Source organism: Sinohyriopsis cumingii, chromosome 12, assembly GCF_028554795.1.
Source record: "Sinohyriopsis cumingii isolate HCF-2022 chromosome 12, ASM2855479v2, whole genome shotgun sequence".
Lineage (NCBI taxonomy): Eukaryota > Metazoa > Mollusca > Bivalvia > Unionida > Unionidae > Sinohyriopsis > Sinohyriopsis cumingii.
Genome location: NC_142972.1, coordinates 98,362,459 through 98,389,189, shown reverse-complemented (window position 1 = coordinate 98,389,189; position 26,731 = coordinate 98,362,459). Strand labels below are relative to the sequence as shown.

Sequence of the window (26,731 nt, the reverse complement as noted above, 5' to 3'; positions counted from 1 at the left end):
ATAATAGTGTCAATATATGTATATATATATATATATGTATATGTCAAGCATGGTTTCTAGTGTTGATATATGCACACATATTTATGCCAAGCCTGCCTCTTAGTATCAATATATGTATATATATATTTTTGCCAAGCCTGCACCATAGTGTCGATATATTTATATACATTTATGCCAAGCCTGAATCATAGTATCGATATGTGTATGTATATTTATTCCAAGCCTCCCATCTAGTGTTTGTATAGATATATAGTTTTATGCCAAGCCTGCATCGTAGTGTCAGTATATGTATATATATCTGTGCCAAGCCTGCCTTCTAAGGGTGATATATGTATATATATTTATGCCAAGCCTGCATCTTAGTGTCAATATATATATATATATATATATATATATATATGTATACATATATATATATATATATATATATATATATATATATATATATATATATATATATATATAATGCCAAGCCTGCATCATATTGTCGATATATGGATATATATATATTTATGCCAAGCATGCCTTCTAGTGTTGATATATGAATATATATTTATGCCAAGCCTGCCTTCTAGTGTTGATATATGTATGTATATTTATGCCAAGCCTGCCTTCTAATGTTGATATATGTATATATACTTCTCCCAAGCCTGCCTTCTTGTGTTGATATAAGTATATATATTTATGCCAAGCATGCATCACAGTGTTGGTATATGCATATATATATATATATATATATATATATATATATATATATATATATATATATATATTTATTTATATGCCAAGCATGCCTTCTAGTTTTGTTATATGTATATATAATATACATATATATATATATATATATATATATATATATATATATATATGCCAAGCCTGCCTTGTGGTGTTGATATATGTATGTATATTTATGCCAAGCCTGCATCGTAGTGTCGATATATGTATATATATATATATATATTTATTCCAAGCCTGCCTTCTAAGGGTGATATTTGTATATATATTTATGCCAACCCTGATTTCTACTGTTGATATATGTATACATATTCATGCCAAACCTGCATCATAGTGTTGATATGTGTATATATATTCATGCCACGCCTGCATCGTAGTGTTGATATATGTATATATATTTATGTCAAGCCTGCCTTCTAATGTTGAGATATGCATATATATTTATGCCAAGCCTGCATCATAGTGTCGATATATGTATTATATATATATATATATGCCATGCCTGCATCGTAGTGTCAATATATGTATATATATTTATGCCAAGCCTGCATCATAGTGTCAATATATGTATATATATATATGTTTATGCCAAGCATGCCTTGTAGTGTTGATATATGCATATATATTTATGCCAAGCCTGCATCTTAGTGTCAATATATGTATATATATATTTTTGCCAAGCCTGCATCGTAGTGTCGATATAAGTATATACATTTATGCCAGGCCTGAATCGTAGTGTCGATATATGTATATAATTTATGCCAAGCCTGCCTTCTAGTGTTAATATATGTATATATATTTATGCCAAGCCTGCATCGTAGTGTCAGTATATGTATATATATCTATGCCAAGCCTGCCTTCTAATGGTGGTATATGTATATATATTTATGCCAACCCTGCCCTCTAGTGTTGATATATGTATATATATTTATGCGAAGCCTGCATCGTAGTGTCAATATATGTATATATATTTATTCCAAGCTTGCCTTCTAATGGTGATATATGTATATATATTTATGCCAACCCTGCCTTCTAGTGATGATATATATATATATATATATATATATATATATATATATATATATATATATATATATATGTATTCATGCCAAGCCTGCATCTTAGTGTTGATATATATATAGATATATTCATGCCAAGCCTGCATCGTAGTGTTGATATATGTATATATATTTATGCCAAGCGTGCCTTCTAGTGTAGATTTATGTGTACATATTTATCCCAAGCCTGCATCATAGTGTTGATAAATGTAGGTATATATATATATATATATATATATATATATATATATGTATGCCAAGCCTGCCTTCTAGTGTTGATATATGTATATGTATTTATGTCAAGGCTGCATCGTAGTGTCGTTATATCTATATATATTTATGACAAGCCTGCCTTCTAATGGTGATATATGTATATATATTTATGCCAAGCCTACATCCTAGTGTTGATAAATGTATATTTATTCATGCCAAGCCTGCCTTCTAGTGTTGATATGTGTATATGTATATTCATGCTAAGCCTGCATCCTAGTGTTGATGAAAATGGCATTTAACCTGCAAAATAAAAAAGTCGATGCTGAAGCTACATTCTGTATCCTTACAGACTTGTTTACTTTAAGCCTCTCAAAACAGCTACTGAATTCAAAAGAGATTCTCACAGAGAATGCTGTTTTATTGCCAGTATATGAGATGACTTCATAAAAGTGAGAATAAAACTCCGCATTTATGAAAAGTTGCATATTTGAAAACAAAGTCAATATTTAACAATTATATCAAAATAACACACAACTTCTTTTGCATAGACTTACTTATACAAGTTTTTTCGTAAAGTTTTGGCACAGAGAGTACAAATGACATTTTCATGGCACCTGAATAAATCTGGAAAATCCCTGATCCATATTCAGGCACTTCAATATTGGGTCAAGAAAAACAGCAATGTACATCACATAAAAATACAAAACATTTGAAAAGTGCCAACAGATCTGAAATGAAATAATAAATCTGTCATGTTAAAGAAGAATTTACAAATCTGTTACTGTGAAAATGATCAATTTGGTTATTCCATGGTGATAAATCTTAAAAAAGTTTTGTGTGAAAAATATTTAATAGAAATAGATATTTATTTAACATATTGATGAAAAATTAGTAAGTACACTTCAGTGACTGTGTGACAAAATAAAAGATAATAACTTAAATATGACACATTATAACAATGAAAACCGAGAATTCACCTTTATTGGTAAGGCAGACCTGCCATCCCTAACAAGACCTTCTGAATAAGGCAGTCATTTTTTTCCATAACTTAAACCAGTTTTTAGTAAGGTGTGACAAAATATTGTGTAATGCTATTATCAAGCTTGAAAACATCAATTTAAAAGTCCAGAAGTGTTTTTGAAGATTACTGCTAGTAAACATTGTGTTGAAATAAAATATTTGTAGCATATACATGGACCTTAATTACCTCCAGTAGTTTCATAAGCTGCAGTTCCAAACCCTATGGACTTCAATGGCTTTCTGCTATCTCTGAACTAGACATAATCTTTAAAATAACTTTTAAATTTTGTGGCAACAGTGATCATCTTTCCAGCCATAATGCATAGTCAAACTCACACATGTTGTCACACACCAAACTGATGCCCTTCCTGTTTTTTTCCCCAATAATCTGAATATTTCTTTTTATTCTTCTGTACTACCTATTAAAACTTTTTGAGAAGTTTATTGTCCCTTTCATCCTGAAAATGTATCATGTGTTGGATGCCATTTTTATAAAAATAAGCAACTGCATGATCATGCACACATTTTGCATCAGAAAATACATGCTGTTTATAGTGTGTGTGGTACTCCTGTAAAGTTAGTTTGGTTCTCTAACTCTTCCAAATATGAAACCCAGACTGAATGCAAATAAGGACAAGCCAATATCTGGATTTTTCCTGCAACAATCACATTTCCGAAATTTGTGCTTTTATTCCACATATCCAAATTGTAAGAGTCATTTCCATGAGACGACAAAAATCATAAGGGTTGGCAGGTCTGGTAAGGTGCCAGGCCTTTGCAACTTTCTTTTTAAGTTACTTTCCCATAAGTTTTTATTTGCCCAACATAAGTAGCGTCAGACAAGTACATGGCAAAACATTAATACAGTAATGCCTGCACACAATAAAGAACAAATACAATAATAAAAACTGTATCTCAAGTAACAACAGATTACACAAATTTATTGCATGTTCCATGAGAAAATTAAACTCCTCCCAAGTTATGTACAATGGAAATTTTAAAGGACCCATTTCTCTATTTCATAATTGCTACAAAAGATCACCCTGATTACTCCAAAAATAAAACTTTGCAAAATTAAAAATCCCTCTTCTCCATCACTAGCCAAACCACAAATTTAAATAACAAATGTCACTTTGTGCAAAACCATGAAAACTGACTTACAAGAGAAAAAGCAAATTCACATTAATTAAGCCAAGAATTAAGTAGCTGCTTGCTAGTTTACCAGGGTGTATATACCATCTTAAAACCCACACCAGTGTATATGGACCATCTTAAATCCTACACCAGGGTGTATGGACCATCTTAATTCTAATAATAAGGTAATTGTGAAGGGTATATAGGATTCAAAAACAGTCATTTAATTAATTTATCTTATAGCTCTTACATAAAATTATTTGTTGTAATATAAACAATGGATGATGTCTTAGTTGCCATTGGTATAGTTATTACAGTACATATTAAACAATGGATGATGTCTTAGTTGCCATTGGTATAGTTATTACAGTACACATTAAACAATGGATGATGTCTTAGTTGCCATTGATACAGTTACTATAGTACATATTAAACAATGGATGATGTCTTAGTTGCCATTGGTATAGTTACTATAGTACACATTAAACAGTGGATGATGTCTTAGTTGCCATTGGTATAGTTATTATTCTCACCTTAAACAGTGGATGATGTCTTAGTTGCCATTGGTATAGTTATTATAGTATTAAACAATGGATGATGTCATAGTTGCCATATGTATAGTTATTATAGTACACATTAAACAATGGATGGTGTCTTAGTTGCCATAGGTATAGTTACTATAGTACACATTAAACAATGGATGATGTCTTAGTTGCCATTGGTATAGTTATTATAGTATTAAACAATGGATGATGTCTTAGTTGCCATTGGTATAGTTATTATAGTACACATTAAACAATGGATGATGTCTTAGTTGCCATTAGTATAGTTACTATAGTACACATATGTGAAAGGTTACAAACCAAGTAAAACCATGTATGAATAAGAAAATATCTCTGAATTTATAATGATTTTCTTGCCAGATGTTACAATGAATTGACATTTTTAAACCCCTTACCTCAAAATTAGTAGAAACCATACAAATTTGGAAGTCACAAAATAACCAAGTGAGAACAGCTGCAGTGGCTCAGTGATGACTCAGAACCTTAAGGTCAACCTACACCTGCTCGGGTAAGTTGTCCTTGGAACTAAATTGCCCTTGATGTGTTATCATGCTATTTAATACCAACCAATCAAGTTTCAAATGTGGTTAAAATCTCAAAATAATTAAGGGAGATAACTGTGCAGAAATTTAGTTGCAATGCAAGAATAATTGACAGAAGTTTGTAGAAACAAAAGTGTACAGGTCATGGATCAAAACTAAGCTAAACTGTAACACAGACAGCTAAAAATCAAAATCAGCCAAATTCTCATCCATAACAACCTGCACATTATATTTATATGAAATGTAACAATAAAGGGGGGTAACTACAGAAATAAAAGTGCTGAGTCTGAATATAACTTGGCCCAATGATGACTTACAACACATAAAACAACATAAATAAAGGGCTATATCTCAACCAAGTGATGACAAATAACACATCCAACAATAGAACTAAAGGGCTATATCTCAACCAAGTGGTGACAAATAACACATCCAACAATAGTAATAAAGGGCTATATCTCAACCAAGTGGTGATAAATGACACATACAACAATAGAAATAAAGGGCTATATCTCAACCAAGTGGTGACAAATAACACATCTAACAATATAAATAAAGGGCTATATCTCAACCAAGTGGTGACAAACAACACATTCAACAATAGAAATAAAGGGCTATATCTCAACCAAGTGATGACAAATAACACATCTAACAATATAAATAAAGGGCTATATCTCAGCCAAGTGGTGATAAATAATCATCTAACAATATAAATAAAGGGCTATATCTCAACCAAGTGGTGACAAATAACAGATCCAACATTAGAAATAAAGGGCTATATCTCAACCAAGTGCTGACAAATAACTCATCTAATAATAGAAATAAAGAGCTATATCTCAACCAAGTGATGACAAATAACACATTCAACAATAGAAATAAAGGGTTATAACTCAGCCAAGTGATCTAACAATAAAAAGGGTTGTATTGCTGCATTAACAAAAGTCTGAGGATCTGACAATCAGGGGCAATAACTCTGCTAAATGATGACAATAAATGCTGACAATCATATTTAGACAAGATTTTATCAATATCAAACTGCATAATAAATACAGCTGAAATCCAACAAGAAGACCCCCCTTTTGTCATAATCTAGAAAAAATATTTAAGGCTGGGCCTTAATCTCAGTACAAACATATTCAAATGTACATTAAAACTTATGTCATCATGAACAGGCTTTACTGAGTTACTGAGCAGAAAACAAAAGTAGGACAGATAGATGGATAAATGGATCACAGCAGCATAATACAAAAAATTCATAATGATCCATTAAAAACTGCCCGACCAGTTGCACTACCAAGATCATGTCCTACAACAAGGACAATAACTCAGCTGCACTCAAAATTTCAGGAGCAACGTGATTTGTCAACATGTGCTTCTCCACATGACAACCATGCTGTTTATCAAGTTTCAGGTCAATCCATCAAAACCTGTTGACAAGTTCTGCTAACAATTGCTGGATGGAAAGATAGATTGACACAAGAATTGCCATATACACCTAGAAATATAAAAAGTAAACAGGAAACAATACTTTGGATTATTCCATAAAAAAATAAATAATTGATGATCAAATAATTATGCTATTCTGCAAAAGTATAATAATAGGTTTTCTAAATTGAGCACATATTTAGAGATATTCTGTAAAAATATATCATCTTGTAATCTGTAATGCTTAATTACAATAATAATGAATGCATATAGAAAAACACAACTTTGTTAATATAACAATGCACAGCACTAATGTTAAGAATAAGTAGTTTTCTTACAAAATATAGGATGGCAACTGTTAAATCTTTCGAAAATTTCTGAACTCACATGATCATGACATCATTCAACATGCCTACAAAATTTTTTAGCAACCATGGGAAGGTACACTTTTCTCTAAGCCATTCTAATGGAAATAGATTGGCGAAGCTGCATAAGTATTTCATCTGTGATGAAGGAGGGATCGGTCTTTCCAGAAAATGCTGGAACTCTGCTATCAGCAACATCATGATGTTTGACACTGGTAGAGTGAGGAGGCTTTTGCACTACAGAATCAGCAACATCAAGAGGATGGGATTCCTGCAAGGAAAGATATATGAAGGTATGCAGAAATATATTAATTATGTATACATGAATTAACATTTAATGGCACAGCAAGGAAATTTATTTAAAGATACATAAATCATGTATGTATATATTAGTATATAGCACATCAAGGAAGTATATGCAAATGTAAATTGAAGTGTATCAATTGTGTGTGTGTGTGTGTGAGTGTGTGTGTGTGTGTGTGTGTGTTTTGGATGTTTAATGTAGCATTAACAATTTTAGTCATATCTCTATGATGTCTGCAGTGTGACAGTTTACATGATGTCTAGAACTGGGATATCATGCTGCAGACATATGGCATCATGTCCCACACAGTTACATTATCCTGACACCAGGCTGACCTGTCCTAACACAGTCATGTTGATGCTGAATGCCAAGCGAGGCAGCAGCTAGTATCATTTTTATAAGTCTCTGGTATGACTCAGGCAGAGTTTGAACCCACAACCTCCTGCATCCAAGATGGATGAGTCAAGTATGTATGTATGTATGTATGTATGTATGTATGTATGTATGTATGCATGCATATGTATGTATGTATACATGTATGTATATATGTGTGTATGTATGTATATGTATGTGTGTATGTATGTGTGTATGTATGTATGTATGTATGTATATATGCATGCATTCATGTCTGTATGTAATGTATGTCTGTATGTATGCATGTGTGTGTATGTATGTATGTATGTATGTATGTACGCATATATGTATATATGTATGCATGCATGTCTGTCTGTCTGTCTGTCTGTATGTATGTACTAGCATTTAATGGCACATCAGCACAATAATGGTTATATGCTACTGATTAAAAGCAAAGAAAAAAGGTGCAAGTATTATGCCATCGGTGACAATGCTCTTCTACAAAGTGTGGATTTTTAACAACAAAAATCACACTCCTTGGCCTTGTATTCATAAAACTAACAATTTTGTTTAAGTTCAAAAATCAATTTTTTTCAATGCCATTAATGATAACTGCAATAAATTTTCATATCTGTGTATTTTTCTGTTATTTCACCTAATTTGGAAAACACTTATTTAAGTATCATAGCTATACATGACATAATAAGTGTATAATAAGTGTACACTAAAGCTGAAGAAAACAATGTCAACATTCAAGTTTATTGGCATAGTAATATGAGTCAGCTCCATTTGTCTAAAAGACATAATTTTGGTTCTTTGGAATCAACTGAAATTGTGATGGATGGTCGGGGGGCCTCACCTAGAAGAATCACAAAGGGTGGTTAATTACATAAATGAAAATGAACTAATCTAACAACATGGGAGAATAACTCTGCTAAATGATGACAAAGAACGATGACAACTGAACTCTACCAAGGTTTCAAACATTTCCAGCTGCACACCAAATTTGGCTTAAGTCCAATGTTATGAAAGGGTATTTTTGTGTAGAAATTAAAATAGTATATATAGATGGGCTGACGGACAGACAGGTCCAATGTAACATTTGTTTCAAGGAAAAGTGTGAGACAAGTTGTAACAGTCTCTTACTGGTAAACTATTCTCTTCCAGATCAGAATGAACTGCTCTAAAATCCCTGACATCAGGAAATAGAACAGCTATGACCTTCTTCATCATGTCATCATGGGATTGTGCATCAGGTAATACTGAGAAAAGAGAAATAAATGTTCAAAGGGATTCAATCTATTCTTTTATATCTCACTCAAATTAAATTACTATTTTAAGAAAACAAATGATTTATCAACTCCAGGAATAATGGACTGGTTTAATTTAAGTAAATCCACTTAATGCAATTCAATTCAACATGTATGCCTTGCTAGTATTTGTGTTAAAAAAGCATTTTGACTACCTGCCTCATGTAAAATAGTCCACTACATAGGAACCAGCATGGCATCACCAACTTTGGACGCTGCTGACCAAATACATCTTTGTTACCTTTACATAAAACCTTTAACCCCACAAGAACAGGTAACCTCCTTGTCAAAATGGCAAACAATTTGTGAAATTTGGTGAAAGAAGTCAGAAGGAAAACCAAATATGTTCATTTGAGACATATGCTCTTGACATTGAACCCAACATTTGTTGCCTATTTTCTGTCCACATTAACAAGCCCTCTGCAAAGTATGGTGGTATTTTGAGGTTAATTTTACAGGAACATTTTTCTCTCAAATGTGTTCCAGTGATTTTGACTTTGGATCTTTTTGAATTGGAAAAAAAAACGTTTATTTCTTGCCCAATGTGCAAGCTACCAACAAGGTTTAGGCATGTAAGTTAATCTGCAAAATCCTTGATCTCTGCTCTTTCAAACCCAAAATCTTTCTTATCACATGTGCAACAATCCCATAATTTTGGTAAGGTGTACATGATTTAGAACTTACGGTTTTAATTACTTAAATTACTTTAATTAGAAATTAAATTACTGTTTTAAAACCATTTGTCAACATTTTGTCAATGACCTTGGCCTTTGAACTTTTGACCCAAAAATCAATAGAATTCTTGTCACTCACAGTCTGGTCAAAGCACATGATATATAACTTAAACTATCTGGCTGAAATGACTGGATAGACCAATGGATGATCTATGGATGCAGGGAGAGATGACATGGCAGAACACATACAACCAACAGGAAATATTATTTTGTAACAGTGTACATGACATGGTCTATAGGCTGGATTCAAAGTGGTATGCAGATGAGCTGTCAAGTACCTGCTAATTATTTTATGATTTCACACAATATCTATCCTTAGCAAATTTGGTTTCCAAAGATATTTTATTTAAATTGAAATTTTTAAAAAAAATCAATCAGATGCTTTGCCAAAGAACAATGCCATAAATATACTTCAAAGACATTATCATAAAAGAAAATGTATTATGAATAGAGCTCTTATCTACTTGCTCTGAAATCCCTTAGATATAGGTGTTAATACAAATTCAACTTATCAAAATTCAATATCCATTGGCAGGGCACATTAGTTACTCAAAAGTACTCACCACAAGTTTATAATTTAAATTGAATTTATTTGATCAAATTTTATAATTTTAATTAGAATTTTAAAAAAATAATTTAAAAATCTTAAAAGATGACATGAAATATGCTTACTCTGTGGTGAATTTATACTTTCTAGCCCAATTTAATAACACAGTTTTTATATACTGGGATTAGGTCTATAAAATGTTTGCTATAGCAATGTGAGACATTCTGAACAAAATTATTTCACGCTGTGATTTGTACTCAACTTCTGAATTTATCATCAAATAGTAATTTTGGAATTGTAAGAAATACTACATTCAATAGTATATTTCACCTTAAGTTGGAATTGTGAGAACCACTACACTCAAGAATAGTGTATATCACCTTTATCTGGAATTGTGAGGACCACTACACTCAAGAACAGTGTATTTCACCTTCATTTAGAATTGTGAGAACCACTGCACTCAAGAAAAGTGTATATCACCTTTATCTGGAATTGTGAGGACCACTACACTCAAGAACGGAGTATTTCACATTCCTTTGGAATTGTGAGAGCCACTACACTCAATAATGGTGTATATCACCTTTATCTGGAATTGTGAAGACCACTACACTCAAGAACAGTGTATTTCACCTTTTTCTGGAATTGTGGGGACCACTACACTGAAGAACAGTGTATGTCACCTTCATTTAGAATTGTGAGAACCACTACACTCAAGAAAAGTGTACATCACCTTTATCTGGAATTGTGAGGACCACTACACTCGAGAACAGAGTATTTCACATTCATTTGGTATTGTGAGAACATTACACTCACGAATAGTGTTTATCACCTTTATCTGGAATTGTGAGGACCACTACACTCGAGAACAGTGTATTTCACATTTATCTGGAATTGTGAGGACCACTACACTGAAGAACAGTATATTTCCCCATCATTTGGAATTGTGAGGACCACTACACTCAAGAATAATGTATTTCACCTTGATCTAGAATTGTGAGAATCGCTGCCCTCAAGAATAGTGTAATTCATCTTTTCTGGAATTGAGAACCACTACATTCAAGAAGTGCATTTCACCTTCATTATATTGTGAGAACCACTATACTCAAGAATAGTGTATTTCACCTTCATTTGACCAAATGGATTACAAAAATTGCTCAAAAAATCTTTTTATTAAACATCACACTATATTTTCATAGTGATGGAATAAAGTGTTGATATTGATAATAAAAATGTCACTTAAACTATGAACCACATACAAAGTACAGAGCTTTTCAACGTTACACTTCATCAAATGGCAAGAAATATATATGCAATGTTCGGAGGTCGTGAATCTGGAGATTTTTCTCATTACGGAAATTTTAGATTAATGTTGAATCTCAAAATTTCACAAATTACAGACCTGAGATGTTCAATATAGAATTAATGTGACCGAATTATCTTGGCAAAAATTATGTTAACCAAAAAACAATGATGCAAAATCTATGAAAAAGTTGACATCGATAATGTCTGAAACAAATTTGCTTTCACCTCTTTAAGAAATTATTCAATGGCAGTGAAATCTCTTGCAATAAGTTAACTGTTTAACTGGACAGTCAATACACAGCAAATGCTATTTTGAACAGATGCAATACAGAAACTTACACCAAATGTTAACTAATCAATGATATTAAACATTGTGCCTATCATAAATAATAAATGCTATGTGGCTAGTCAGCCTATACAAATAATTGTATGATACTCGGCATTTCAACCTAAAGCACACTAAATAAATGCTATGTGACTTGTCAGCCTATACAAACATGTGATGATATTCAGCATTTCAACCTAAATAAAGCACACTTAATAAATTTTATGTGACTAGTCAGCCTATACAAACATTGCATACGACATTCAGCATCTCAAATTAAAGCACACTTAATAAATGCCATGTGGCTAGTCAGCCTATACAAATATGTCACATGATATTTTGCATTTCAACCTAAAGTACACTTAACAAATGTTATGTGGCTAGTCAACCCATACAAACATGTTATATGATATTCAGCATTTCAACCTAAAGCACAATTAATAAATGCTATGTGGCTAGTCAGCCTATACTAACATGTCTTATGACATTCAGCATTTCAACCTAAAGCACACTTAATAAATACTGAGCTGCAGTTTTGGCCTGAAGATTTTTTTTTAAGAAGTCAAAATTTCATCAAGGTATGTGATGTAGAGCAAATGTTATTGTGCGGAAGCCATTCGCCTTTGTTCAGTCACAGCAACACTGACATTTTATCTTTCAAACAACAAAATAATGGTCTTTTTTTCTTGAGCCAAGTGTAAGCCAGTTACAAACTCTTGTCCTCATCTGATGAATAAGTAATGTTACTGTCCAGAAACCATTTTTTCTTCTTTCATTCATGGTAACTTTGAACTCTGACTTTTTGAAACCAAAATCAACAGGCTTCTTTCATTTTAGCAAAGATATGTGGTGTAGATCTGAAAATATTGTGCAAAAAAGGAAAACTTGACAGATGAAAAGACAGACAAGGTCACTGCATCATAGGCTCTGCCAAAAGGCATGTGTATCAAAATTGAATTCATCTTAAACTATTCAAGTGAAGTATCTGAAAAATGTTTGAAACTAATTGATGGATGAAAGTCCAAATATGACACTTTAAAGTTCAAGGACATAGTTCAGTGAATTTTGATCTTTACTTGTGGTTCATAACATTTTTATTCCTCTGAATCAACAATAATATAAATGAAATTCTTTGTGATTCTTTGAAAAATAAAATTAATGGTGCCACTGTTATTCAGCAGTGGCAATATTGGAAAGGTTCCTTAATTTAGTGAGCTATATGCATTCTGAATAACTTCTTTGATTATGAAAATATTCCTTTCAGCAACAATGATTAATTTCAAGCATAATACAGTGAAGTTTAAATATCTGCTACCTCTTCTTAAAATCAAGCACGAAAATGAGAAAAATTATGTAGAAAATAATTAAAAGCTGAGAACAGATGGCCTGAATTATGAATTATTTATAAACAGGGCCAACTTTATTCTGGAGGTTACTGCTATGCCTAAATCTGGGGCAATTTTACACACAGAATTTGTTATTATAGATTTCCTACCTTTTTTGATAAATATGTTAAAACATGTCATAATGATACATTCACTAAGCAGCCACTTGTTAACAATGGCCATAATACCCCCCCCCCCCGGCAAATTTCCTGTTTTAATCTCTTGTATATAATAGTCAAGTGACTTCTGCAGTCTATAGCCAGGTGTACTCTAACTTTAACTGGTCATTAGAGTGTATCTACACTGACTGTTCAGTCTATACTTCACAAGGAAGGAATTGCATAGATAGGGAATATCATATGAATTGATGTGTCAACTTATCTTGATTGTACTTGTAACTCCGTCAAGTTGGCAGCAAAACTCAAAGTTGTCAATATATCAAAGTATAAAGATGGCTTTTATCATTAGGGCAGAGGGTCAAAGTAATTTGCTTGTTAGATGGTGGCATACCTGTCAACTTTTCAAAAGCCAAATAGGGAGACTGAATTAAAAAAGGGAGATTGGGACCTAAAATCGTGAGATTTTTCACAGCATTTCTTAAGCTCCATTTTCACTAAATATTGACTGGTCTTCCAGGTCCATTACAAGTGAACGTCTCAAATGATGAGCTGTTTCTCCCTGTAACATGCCTTATATTACCAGAGGATGTGTCCTCTTTTCTTATTCTGGTCAACTGTGGCAAAACTGCACAATAGCTAAAGATTAATCCTAAGTAACCAAGAAAGCCAGTGTGACTAATTAACAGTTAATCCTTATCACTACAATTATCTCGCGAAAAGGAATGGCCCTCTAACATAACTTAAAAAATCCAACATAATCTACAGTGTTATGCAAGCACCAACAACTGTTTGGCAAATAAATACTGCCCTATCTTGTTGTAAATATGCAGTCTCAAGATACCATACATGTGGCAACTATTTTTCCCATGTTTTATATCACAACTTATTTCCTTACTCTCAACTAGAAAGGTATTTAACAATTTTTGCTAAATAATATATTTATTATGCATTAGTTTTTTTGAGGGCACACAAGTTGTGTGATATGTTAGTTCATTCCTTCTTTCATTTTAATTAATGTCTGATTATACAGTACAGTAATGCCTGGTGTTCACTCGTGTTAGTTTCTTTGGTGGGAATGGAGATGCTACAGCATTCACAGTGATCATTCTTCGGGGGCTGAAAGTAATTGTTGACAATTGTATTGTTCCGGTTTATTTTCTGATTTTAGTATTGTTGTAGGGTTAAAATAAATCATAAATTGATGTGAACAATGCATAAACTTAACATTCTATTTACTGAAAAAAAACATTCTTTGTAGTGTGATAATTATTTCATCACAATATTCATGGGTGATAAAACAGAACAGTAGATTCCATAAAATATATCTATTTATGTAGGATTCTTTTAAGGAGAAATGAAAATCAACAGATATAATGTAATAATCGAGAGTTCTCTGCAAAAATCAGGAGATATTATTAAACCGGGAGGTAGTCTTGGAATGACCCCCACAATTGTGAGTTTTCTCCCAGTGTGAGTTGACTGTCATGTGTTGTGAAAAGTAGTTGTGTGATCACATCAGAAAACGGGAATCATCTTTTGTGTCAATCTGACAGCTATATATCTTCATCTATATTAAACTGTGTATTATAGCTATCTCTGAAAAAATATTCATTTTTGAGAAGAGATACAAGTTTCATTAGGGTCAGGGATCAAGACTGGTGTATATATTTAAGTTGGTGATAATTTCATTTCTAGGATGGACTAAAGTGAGCAGAATACTGTAATTATGCCCTGACTTTAATGAAATGAAAGAAAATTCATATACGTTAATTTTTCTGTTGTTGTCTACATTCAAAGTAAGCAGGCTCAAATGCTTTGGGTCACGTGTCTACCATCACTCATTATACTGACCAATAAAAAAGAATGATAGTAGCTTGCACTTACAGACACAGAATGTTGGACATTGTTTACAATGGCAATTGAATCCATCTTCTATGAATGACATAACCAATTCAGTACATTTGTGACTTTTTCGATCTCTGAGTTAATAAACTGTATCATTTTTCCAATGCTACATGTGACATTAAGCACTCATATTATCAATCACAATGTTCCATTAATAAATCAACAGAAAACTTGCTGCACTTAAAACTATATAGCAAATATCACATCCATATTTGAGGACAGTACAAACTTGAGACAAAGATTTAATGCTATGAAATGTGTTTTCATTACACTATGAGACCATACTGAAAACTAGAAATTACTATTTTTCAAAACATGATCAGGGCCCAAACTCAGGATGGATATACTATCATCTGAACTAACAAAGTATACCCATCCATCCTTTTATTGCAGCATATTTCCTTAGCTTTTTATGCATCACTGTGTCACCAATAATCATAACCATGCAGACATACAAAGGCTGAATTAACAAAGAAAGTACACCGTATGTGTTACTGCAACACATTTTCTTAGCTTTTATTAAGCATACCTGTGTCGACAATACTTATAAGTTTGCAGACATAAGGAAGCTTGCACTCATTTTCTGTGTCTCCATTAATTATGATCATGCAGACCTACCAAGGCTGACTGTCACTTATTCCCTGTGTCTCAATTTATCATGACCATGTAGATGTAACAAGGCTGATACATGTAATCACTTATTCCCTCAGTCTCCATTAATCATGATCATGCAGACCTACCAAGGCTGACAGTCACTTATTCCCTGTGTCTCAATTTATCATGACAATGTAGAAGTAACAAAGCTGATACATGTAGTCACTTATTCCCTCAGTCTCCATTAATCATGATCATGCAGTCCTACCAAGGTTTTTAGTGCTCATTCTCTTTGTATCCATTATACAGACCTACAAATCTGAGAGCCACTCAGAGATGCTATAGTTTAAAAAAGGGAAGGAGAGGAGAAAACAGTCATTGTTCAATATTTACGTAACTCTTCAATATCCATATCTCTTTCTTCATGCTCCCCTTTTGAGAGCCTGATTGAAATCAAAATCTTTTAAAGATGTTACCTCTATTTGTTGTTCTTTCTGAGCTTAATCTGCACCTAATCTGTACATGAATATTGCTCTGTGCTTAGATTTCCCTTTCATAGCATGCTGTCTGAAGGGGCATATACAATACAGCTCACATGAGTTTTGGAATCCCATGCATCGCAGTGGTGGACATAATCTGCTCCACTTTCACTATGCAAGCTCCATGATGGAGCGATAAATACCAACAAATCACCACCATGCCTTGGCTTGATTGCTGATGGGGCTGGTTGACTGTACAGTAAACCATTTGATAGAACCATGTCCACTTTGCAGTGGTCATCAACAACAGCTCCACAAGAAAGAGCAATTCTCCACGAGCTACCGTGGCAACTTCATCAGGACATGCAGAGAAATGGTGGAGGTTTTTTCAATCCTCTCCACTGTCTCCACCCCCAGGACCACACATGGGGTTCCGAAAAATCGCATGAGCTGTTCTATATATAGCTGGTTTAGCTTATATACAGTTTTCCAAAGGTCATAGGACACCTCTGCTCCAAAATAAGATATTACATTAGCATAAGCTCTGCAAAAGTTTCACTTTCTTCGATCAGCTGTTGTTGTTGTTGTTGCTGTAGGGTTTAACGCCATTTTTCAGCACAAGATAGACTATATATGGCGGCCAGTATTAATGGTGGAGGAAGAACCCGGGAAAACCCCGGAAAGAACCACTGACCCACGAGAAGCTACTGGTATGCTTTCTCACATACCCACACTGGCTGAATCCGAAACTCGAACCCACGCAGACAGAGGTGAGATGGCATTGATCCGGAGCGGAAAGCGCTTTAGACCACTCGGCCACTCAGGGCCCCCTCTTCGATCAGTGTTGTGCTGAATATTATGCCAGATTTCTTATTTGCTCCATTACCGGTATGCTATATTAGGGGTTTAAGTCCATCAATGCCAGTGTCCATTAAAGACAGAGATATTTTCATCAAATAAATATCTTTACTTTTTAATTTCATTTAAAATCTTTTTATTTTAAACCATATAGGGCTATATCATTCTGTAGCACAAGATCAGGCAGGGCTAAATTGTTTGAGAAAATTGTACTCTAATTTTAAGTAGGCTTGGTATTCTGCCTTTTCTACATTTAATTTTGAAAAACTGCTTGAAAGAGGGGTTGGCCTGCATGCCGTCTGTTTTTGTACAGCCAACATGTACATCAAACTTGTATTCAACATAATTTTCTGATTCAAAATCACTTATTGGTATCTTCCTTAACACTTTGTCAGCTCCAATAAACTGATACAGTTCATAACTTTAAATATCATTGTCATCGTTACTATCATCAGCCATAATCCAACCAACAAAATCTTCATCTGAAGATGAACCATGTTGGGAATCAGCCATTATAAATGTTCTAGGTAGCCCATATTTTAAACATGCATTTGTAAAACTTCCTTGATGCAAGGATCAAACTATGGCAGAATGGCAGTTCCAGAGACCAACATGCCAATCAAATTTAGTTTAACAACCATTCCTGTTAAGTAAAATAACTTAGATGTGTAAACATTTGCCTGAAAAGAGAATGATGTCAATACAAGTGATACAATACCTCTACTGGCAGCGTGACTTATGTCATGACAAGTACATTAAGGGTTAACAGTTAAATAAAAAGTGTATGCTGCATAGAGTACACCCTTATGTGTGACTTTAAACTAATTTTCGGGAATTCTAGTGCATCATTGCTCTCCAAGTAAAAATTGTTTGCACGATTTCACATGTCCTGGCAGCATTCCTAGTCACTCATTTCCTCATTCTCCATTAATCATGATCATGCAGTCCTACCAGGGTTGATACATGTAGTCGCGTATTCCCTATGTCTACATTATTATGATTACATTGACCTATCAAAGATGATAGTCACATATTTCCTAATTCTCCATTAATCATGATCACGCAGTCCTACCAGGGTTGATACATGTAGTCGCTCATTTCCTCATTCTCCATTAATCATGATCATGCAGTCCTACCAGGGTTGATACATGTAGTCGCTTATTCCCTATGTATGCATTATTATGATTATTTTGACCTATCAAAGATGATAGCCACATATTTCCTAATTCTCCATTAATCATGATCACGCAGACCTATCTTGCTGATAGTCGCTCATTTTGTGTCTCCATTAATCATGATCAAGCTGCCCTACCAAGGTTGACAATTACTCATATTCAGCATAACAAATGTATATGGGTGATCTAAATGCTGCCATCAAATATCGCTGGAAAGATAAAGTTTGAAAAGGGGCCTAAATTTAGGACCTTCCTGATGCTAGAAGACTGCTGTAACATTTGACATATGAACCTGTCCAAGCAGTGGTATTTGATGGTGAGTTATTACTGCACGCTATATGGATACAGAAGTTTCAACCAGGCACAAAGGAATAAATCAATAATATGAGCATTTAGCATTTCTCCTTTAAATCTATGTAATCGAAGTTTCTCCTTCAACCTACCTGAATGAAGTGTGTCCTGCACTAGACTGTGAAATACGGGCACGTCTTGGGGATGAACAATTTTCATAGCACAATCAATGAGACAAAACAGTTCCTTCTTCTCTTTTTCTGTCAGATGCATCTGAATAAAATATTAGATGTGTGAGAAAAAGTGATCCCCCCTCTAAGTAAATAATGTTAAAATCCAAATATTTAAAAGGAAAATAAACTTTGGAAAATTTATTAAATTGAACATAAATTTAATCAATTCTTTCTTACGTGCATATTAAAATGCACATAATTAAATGGTGGGGACTTGAGAGCTAAGGTCAAATGAATATACACTGTCAGTATAGTTGCTGGTTCCCATCAATTTTGCAATAAGTACTAGTTTGATTATATTTCTTCACTAAAGTTAACTGAGTATTATAATACTCTATGCTGTAAGCAATTTTTGCGCCAGACATTTTATAACTTAAGTACTAGTTTCCATGTTCCTACAATCAATATTATGCAACTGATCTTTCTCTTAATAAAAACAATGTACAGCCCTTTGTTTAGTGCTTGGCCTTATCCACACAAAACCCATGTAGTGCTGGTAGCAATTTTCATTGAAAATATAAATCACTCAGAGTACATGGCTGACTGTTTTAACTGCCCTGATGGCTAGCCAACACAGCACCCAATGATTTACATAATGTGGTGCTTATAATTCAAAATGAGGCTCAGTACTAATAAGTACATATGTGACCCAAACCAGAAGACTTAATTCATTCAAAAGCAACCCAACCTTTAATTATAGTTTCAGGATGATTGGTTTTCTAACAAGTTTACACTCAGTTGATTGCCCATATTAGGTACTACTCTCAATGGCCATACTAGATAATACTTTCACTGGTCAAGTAAGGAACTGCTGTCAATGGCCATATTAAATACTAATCTCAATTGGCCATATTAGGTATTACTCTCAATGGAATTATTATGTATTATTCTCAATGGCCATAATCGAAAATATTCTCAATGGCCATGTTATGTATTACTCTCAATGGCCATATTAGGTACTTTTCTCAATGACCAGATTAAATACTACTCTCAACTGATCATATTAGGTACTACTCTCAATGGCCATATTAGGTACTACACTCAATTGCTATACTAAATAAAACTCTCAACTGACCATATTAGGTACTGTCCTATCTGATTAATGTTGGGTACTACTCTCAATGGCCATATTAGGAACTAGTCTAAGTGGTCATATTAGGTATTATTCTCTATGGTCATGTTAGGTACTATTCTCAATGGCCATATTAGGTATTACTCTCAATTGCCATATTAGGTACTAATCTCAATTTCGATATTAGGCATTACTCTTAATGGTCATATTAGGTATTACTCTCAATGGCCATATTAGGTACTGCTCTCAATGGCCATATTAGGTATTACTATCAATGGCCATATTAGGTATTACTCTCAATGGCCATATTAGGAACTAGTCTAAGTGGTCATATTAGGTATTATTCTCTATGGTCATGTTAGGTACTACTCTCAATGGCCATATTAGGTATCACTCTCAATTGCCATATTAGGTATTACTCTCAATGGCCATATTAGGTATTACTCTCAATGGCCATATTAGGTACTACCCTCAATGGCCATATTATGTACTACTCTCAATGGCCATATTAGTTATTACTCTCACTAGCCATATTAGGTATTACTCTCAATGATCATGTTCAGTACTACCCTCAATGGCTATATTTGGTACTATTCTTGTTGAACCATTTTAAGTACTATTCAACAGGCCATAGTAGGTACTATTCTCAGTGGGCCCTGTGTTATGTATATCTATATTTTTTCTAACTCCTGGTACATGAATTAATCTAATTTTTGTAATTTCTATTCATGGCTGTAAATTATACAGATTTGGTCACTTCTGTGTTTATTTCTGTTTTATGCCTGCATCGGGTAGGTTTTGATGTGATCTACCACAACACACATACAAGGTAACTCATGATTTTCTGGAATTTTAATTCTTGTATCATATCGGTTTTGTACTTTAGTATTAAGAAAGAAAGATCACACTCAATCAAATACTTACCAATCAGAGACAGTGATACCAACATGACTGTTGTTTGTAATATTTCACTCTAAACACGTTGAATTGGGAAGGGGAGATTGCTAGTTTTATTTACGAAAGGATAATAAACCCATCATACAAAAATATGCTTTACAATAGTAGGAGGGCCAGACCATCTCTCATTGTTTTGAATGCACATGCATTGCGAATGCCCAACGCAACGCTATTATGCCAGGTGTCAATCCATGGAGGTATAAGTTTATGAGGGCAATAATGATTCATAAACAGTGCATTATTTCTTGCTTCATGCAGAAATCACCTAAACTCAGTGATCGAAACTGCATGGAGGTGAGTCTCAATTAACAGAGCTGCCAACTATCCAGATTCGCAATTAATGAAAAGGAGCATAAAAATTAGTGAATTTTTAACACAATCAGTGAAAAATTATACCAGGACAAGAGCTACATCCACTCTGATGGCGAGTACTAAAAATCCCAAAATAAAACTAAAATATATTATTTACACTGATTACATGTACAAATTTATTTGCAGAAAATTTACTGATGTACAAAAATTTCATGCTATTTGTCATGATATGGTGCTGTGGCAGTCTAGAACTTCTTCAAATGGGTTATGGTAAATTTGTTTTCAAAACAATTCAGGCTTCTTGCCTGCTGTTTAATTTTGGTGACAAGAACTGTTGCAAATTTTCAGCACCTAAGGAGGCACAACAGTTTTTCTTGTTTTCATCACAATAAGAAATCCTCTTTCATTGTCCCTGTTGTTGATCTCCAACTTGGCAAGGTAGGTTATGTTCATCAAGAATACTCACAAATAATGCTTCAGCATTTGTAGCTTGCAGTACTTGAGTAGGTGGCTTAAAGTACTCAAGAGCTGAACTCTGCTGGTGTTGTTCTTAATTTTCTCATTATCTATATGCTATAGTACAAGACACATGGGTCATGTAGGCATTCAACACTGATTATTTCAGTAATGGATGCCATTTGATAGACTTTGATTCTACATACTTTTAGTTGCAAGAATTCACTTCATTTGGATTCTTACACATCCACATTCCTTTAGACGATCCTTATTTAGATGCCCCAATAGGTGCATATGGCAAAATCAATGTTAAAATGTAAGTAGACATTTTTGGACAAAATGAACCCAACGTGATTCAGTACAATCCGGATTGAATGTTGCATGCTGTGGTATCACAATGAAAGCTACGCATATTGATAAACAAATTGTACTACCCTCGATTATGACGAACCCACTAGACGCGCTCTTATTTTGACCCACGTTTAGTACGTGGCCACCATTGTAACAGTCCATAGCAACATATAATTTTTATCTAGAAGTGTCTGGGTGACAGTTAATGTGTAGAACATTCAATAATTAGGACTGCACAGACTTTGATTACAGAAATTAGTGTTACATTTTAAAAGAACAATTTGTATGTGCATACATGACCCATGTGACTTGTACTATTGCAGTATGCTTTTTCAAATCCTCCTCCCACATGCCACAGGGGCTCATATTGTTGCTTACAATTTATATGTCATACATGTACTATACAATAATATTATTATATAGGCAAGTTGGATAGGTAAATCGTAGTCCTGACGCACATTCACAATTCTAAAATCCGCAGCACACTACTGCACGAAAAGCATAATGTGCATCGAAGTTTCATGGCTGAATGCAAGGCCAGTTTTTGGTGCACTCCAATCCATGCTTCACTTTTGAGGAATACGTATCTTTTTTATTGGAGGTGAAAACATTTTAAGTGTAGTGTAGCTTAGTTATGAAATGGTATTAATCTTGAAGATGAATTGTCAAATGGTTACTAATTAGTGGTGTTGACGCATGCACAGAAAAATATGAACTAAAGCAAATTACAATATACGCTAATCTTTCAATATCTCAAAAATTCCTACGCTTCAAAAAGTTGTCTTCATTTAGTGTCTGTTTTAAAAAAATTAAAGTTGCTCTGAGTATGAGCAAGTGCCATTTCATAAAAGATCAGTTGGGCCCTGGTTTTCTTCATGAGTATTTGTAAAACCTCTAAATAGAGATTATATACTTTACAATGCTTGCTACGGGGCAAACAGTAACAACTGAATATAGTTCTACTAACATGGCAACCAACAATACAGGACCTTTATCGGTATCAGTGACCACTGCTGCTATCTTGACCTGAACTTAACAGGATAAAAGTTATTTTATTCATGATTCAATCCAACTGAGAATTCAAGAATTCATGATTTGTTAGCATGCAGCATGAATCTGTGAATCGTTATCTTGATTTGTGAAATTCATGCCAAAATCTTGAGGGTTGTCAGAGCTGAATTTACCAGCGGTAATAACATTGAGAAACTTTGGGTCGTTTATAAAGTTCACCATAAAAAATATTAAAACCATCAGAGAATCATCAAATGCATTTGACATCGTAATGGTCCCAATGAAACTATGCTAACCCTGACAAAATAGTATCTGACCAAATAGCTGTAAAGGGTATTGGCTACTGAAAAATGACCTAATTTACCTACTTATCAGTCAAAAAAATGGCTTTTGCAGCTGGCCAGGAAAATATGACCGGGAAAGAAATAGTTAATGCAATAAGTCCAGCAATATTTTACATACTTCTCAACTTCTCTACTATGGGTACAAAGTATGTGACCCTTATTTACAAATCCGACTTTACACGAAAGTTCAACAGCCCGAGGAAATACAAACAGGTACTATGTTTGCAAATGGCAAATTAAAAAGTCATGCCCAAAATTTGTATCAAATTTGTTTGTACCCAATTTTTAAGTTGCAAAAATATAAAAAAAAATTTATTGGACACAGCCACTCAGGACCTGGTGAGATATGTCATTCATCTTGAGAACACTCTAGCAAATGTGAAAGAGATACATTATTCCATGAAACCAGCAAGCTTTATCTCTGATGGTAAGTCCACAGATGTAAAGTTTTTGAAGTGTCAAGGACAGACAAGTGATATTATTGATCACTATAAAGGTCTTGAAAATAATCTTGCTCTTAGACAATAGTTTTAAGTTGTTTGTTTGAATGAACAACATTTGCCAATTGACCTAAAGGATTGTTATCATTAAATTAGTGGATTGTCCCTCCCTTGTAACTACGAGTTGTATTCATTCCACCCGGGTCTGGTTTATACCAAGTTTCTGGTCTGTTTGACATGGCAAAATCTATCCAAGCCATTCGAGAAATCAAGAAAAACATTCCACAGTACCACACTCTTGCTATGTGCAAAGAGTTTCAACTCAGGCTGGCATCAGTTGCCAAGTTGCAACTTTCTGTCTTCCATTCTGTTTTTCAGTTCTCATCTGAAATTCCACATCTATGTATGATGCAGTATCAAAGGATGTTCAAAATAGAATTAAGTGGTTGCTTGAAAATCCATATCTTGCTATAGTCTTTGATATGCGTCATGACAATAAAGGTAGACCTCAGAAACTTTAGAGTTTCTGGAAGCTGTAGATCAGTTTCTCAATGACCTTTTTGTTTTATGTGCCATTAACTGTGAAATATTTAAGACTGTTTTATTTTTATGAACATAGAAATTGTTAAATGCCAAATTTGTTTACATTTTGTTTCCGCATCAGGGACACTGATTTATGTTTGTTATTTTGTTGTATATATTGTTATTTCTTTGAAAATGAGTATTTGTTGGCTTTGAAATACTTGTATTAAATTTCTTGTGTGTTTATTTACCTTGCTTGCTAGTACCTTTGAAAATTTTTGCTGGATATGAAACAAAACTAAAAACAGCCAAGGCTTTATCTTTAGTTGTGGTGTACATGCATAGGGTCTGTTCTAAGATATTAAAGAATGCAAACTTGCGTAGGATCCATAAACAGATGCTTACGTACATCTTGACAGATACTAATAATGGAATTATTTGTAAACATGTTTACAAGATTGAGCCTTTTTCCCACTGGACAGATTGGTAAGGTAAGATAATTCTTATTGGATGAGTTAGGTCACATGAATAGGTATTTTGAAACATTAAAATGAGTAGCATGATCTGTCACATGGGGTATGTTGTGAAATATACTCGTAATAGAATATGTGTTTAAGAAGAGAACACAGCTATCAAAATGCGTTCCTATTTTTGGAGTCATTCTTCTTTCACATGTTCCTGTCATAACATAAAATCTGTATACATGTTTTATCTTACACTTAGTTATTATTTGCGAGGGAAAACATTTGTTTGGACTGTTAAAACAAATAGTGCGCTTTTTGTGGCTATCATATTAATCTAGAACTATTGTAAATTATTCGAAGGAGTTTTTGACACCACAATTCTTGGTGGTCCAGTACACTTCCGGTTTAGAAATTTATATAGAATTTTTCATTCTTTGTTACTTTAATACAAGGGCTATTCCAGTGAAACATATACCGCTCGGGGGGAAGGCACTTTCAAATCCAACCAACCCACAACCGAAGCATTTAAAAAACTTATGATCCACCGTCAGATGTGTTTTCATCGAGAAACACTTCCCCCTACAGAAGTATAGTTTTTTAAACATAATTTCTAGCTATGGGTTAGTGGGCGGTAGAAGCGATTTTAATGTTGGGTTGGGGACAGAAGCGATTTAAATGACAGCTGGCGGGAGGTAATCTACTGAATTCATATATATCATATAATCTACTGCATATTTTTTTGTATTCATTCATTATAATCAGTCTTTTGTCCTTTTGTTTGTTTGTCTGTCAGCAAAGTATGTCTCTGATACTGTGAAATCACAGATTTTCATGGTGGCTTATTATTTGTAGATGTCATTGATTAGTCCCTTAATACCTACTAATTTAACATCCATGAATACAAGATGCTTGTCATGTGATTACTTGCCTCCAATGTGCTAATGAGAATGTTACCAGTTACTTGTGGGAGGTCAGTGGTTCTACATAAGTGGTGTTTGGTGTCTCAAAAGGACTTGGATCTTCTTCAGTAGTAAAACTGGCTGTCATATATAGATTCTCTTCATCGGAAAATAGTGTAAAGGCCATAATGATCTACTGAAACCCCGAGATCTCATGTCTAAATGACTTCAGCTGTTGGAGATAAACGTCAAATCAACAGAGTCTCCATGTGCCCAAGTGTATTAAGGTGCTTGCTTTTACATCACTTAAACATATCACAGAGTGAGTTTGTGTCACAGATCAACCAGTTTAGGTTGGTGGTCGTTCGGGGTTCTTCCTCCACCTAATATGTTGTAAAAAAATCAAGAAAAACCTAAAATCAAACCACACTGAATCAACTAACTAATCAACTGTGGCAACAGCAGCAAAGGTACTAGTCAATCATTTTTGCCACAGCTGTATGAGTATATAACTTTTGACTCAAGTAATTTTTGTAGACCTTAAAATATCGTCAATTATGCCTTTCTGACAGTTACCTAAAAGTCATCATCAGTTGGTGCAAATGGATTTTTCATGGTAAGCATATGAGATGGAAAAGTCTTGAGCAATCCTGCATCACACACTGCCGAAAAGTTTAGCTCACTTAAATTTTCTCTTAACAATATTCATTGTTCCAACTAGAACTGTTATAACTTATTCAAGCTATATTCACCAATATCTGATGATATGCATCTGTAATAAATATTTGTGACAAAGTATGAGAATGCATCAATGATTTTCAGTGATGCATTTGAACTTAGCAACAACCACAATCAACAAACCAAGAAATAAAATGATTCACATCTCTCAGGCAGAAGGAGGGTATAATCATAATCTGCCAAAAGATTTTTAAG

At 33.8% G+C, this 26,731-nt stretch overlaps 1 protein-coding gene across 1 annotated transcript in view; it reads right to left on the bottom strand.

The window, feature by feature from the left end:
- Window positions 1-2,323: 2,323 nt before the first annotated feature.
- The window catches only part of LOC149787057 (uncharacterized), a 70,238-nt gene continuing 45,830 nt past the window's right edge, over window positions 2,324-26,731 (bottom strand). The window contains exons 8-10 of the mRNA XM_089976031.1: window positions 18,890-19,010; window positions 8,860-8,975; window positions 2,324-7,326 (exon numbers count right to left, since the gene is read on the bottom strand). Of these exons, the coding sequence (XP_089832157.1) occupies window positions 7,144-7,326; window positions 8,860-8,975; window positions 18,890-19,010 (420 nt within the window). The 3' untranslated portion in view covers window positions 2,324-7,143. The remainder of the gene's footprint in view (window positions 7,327-8,859; window positions 8,976-18,889; window positions 19,011-26,731) is intronic.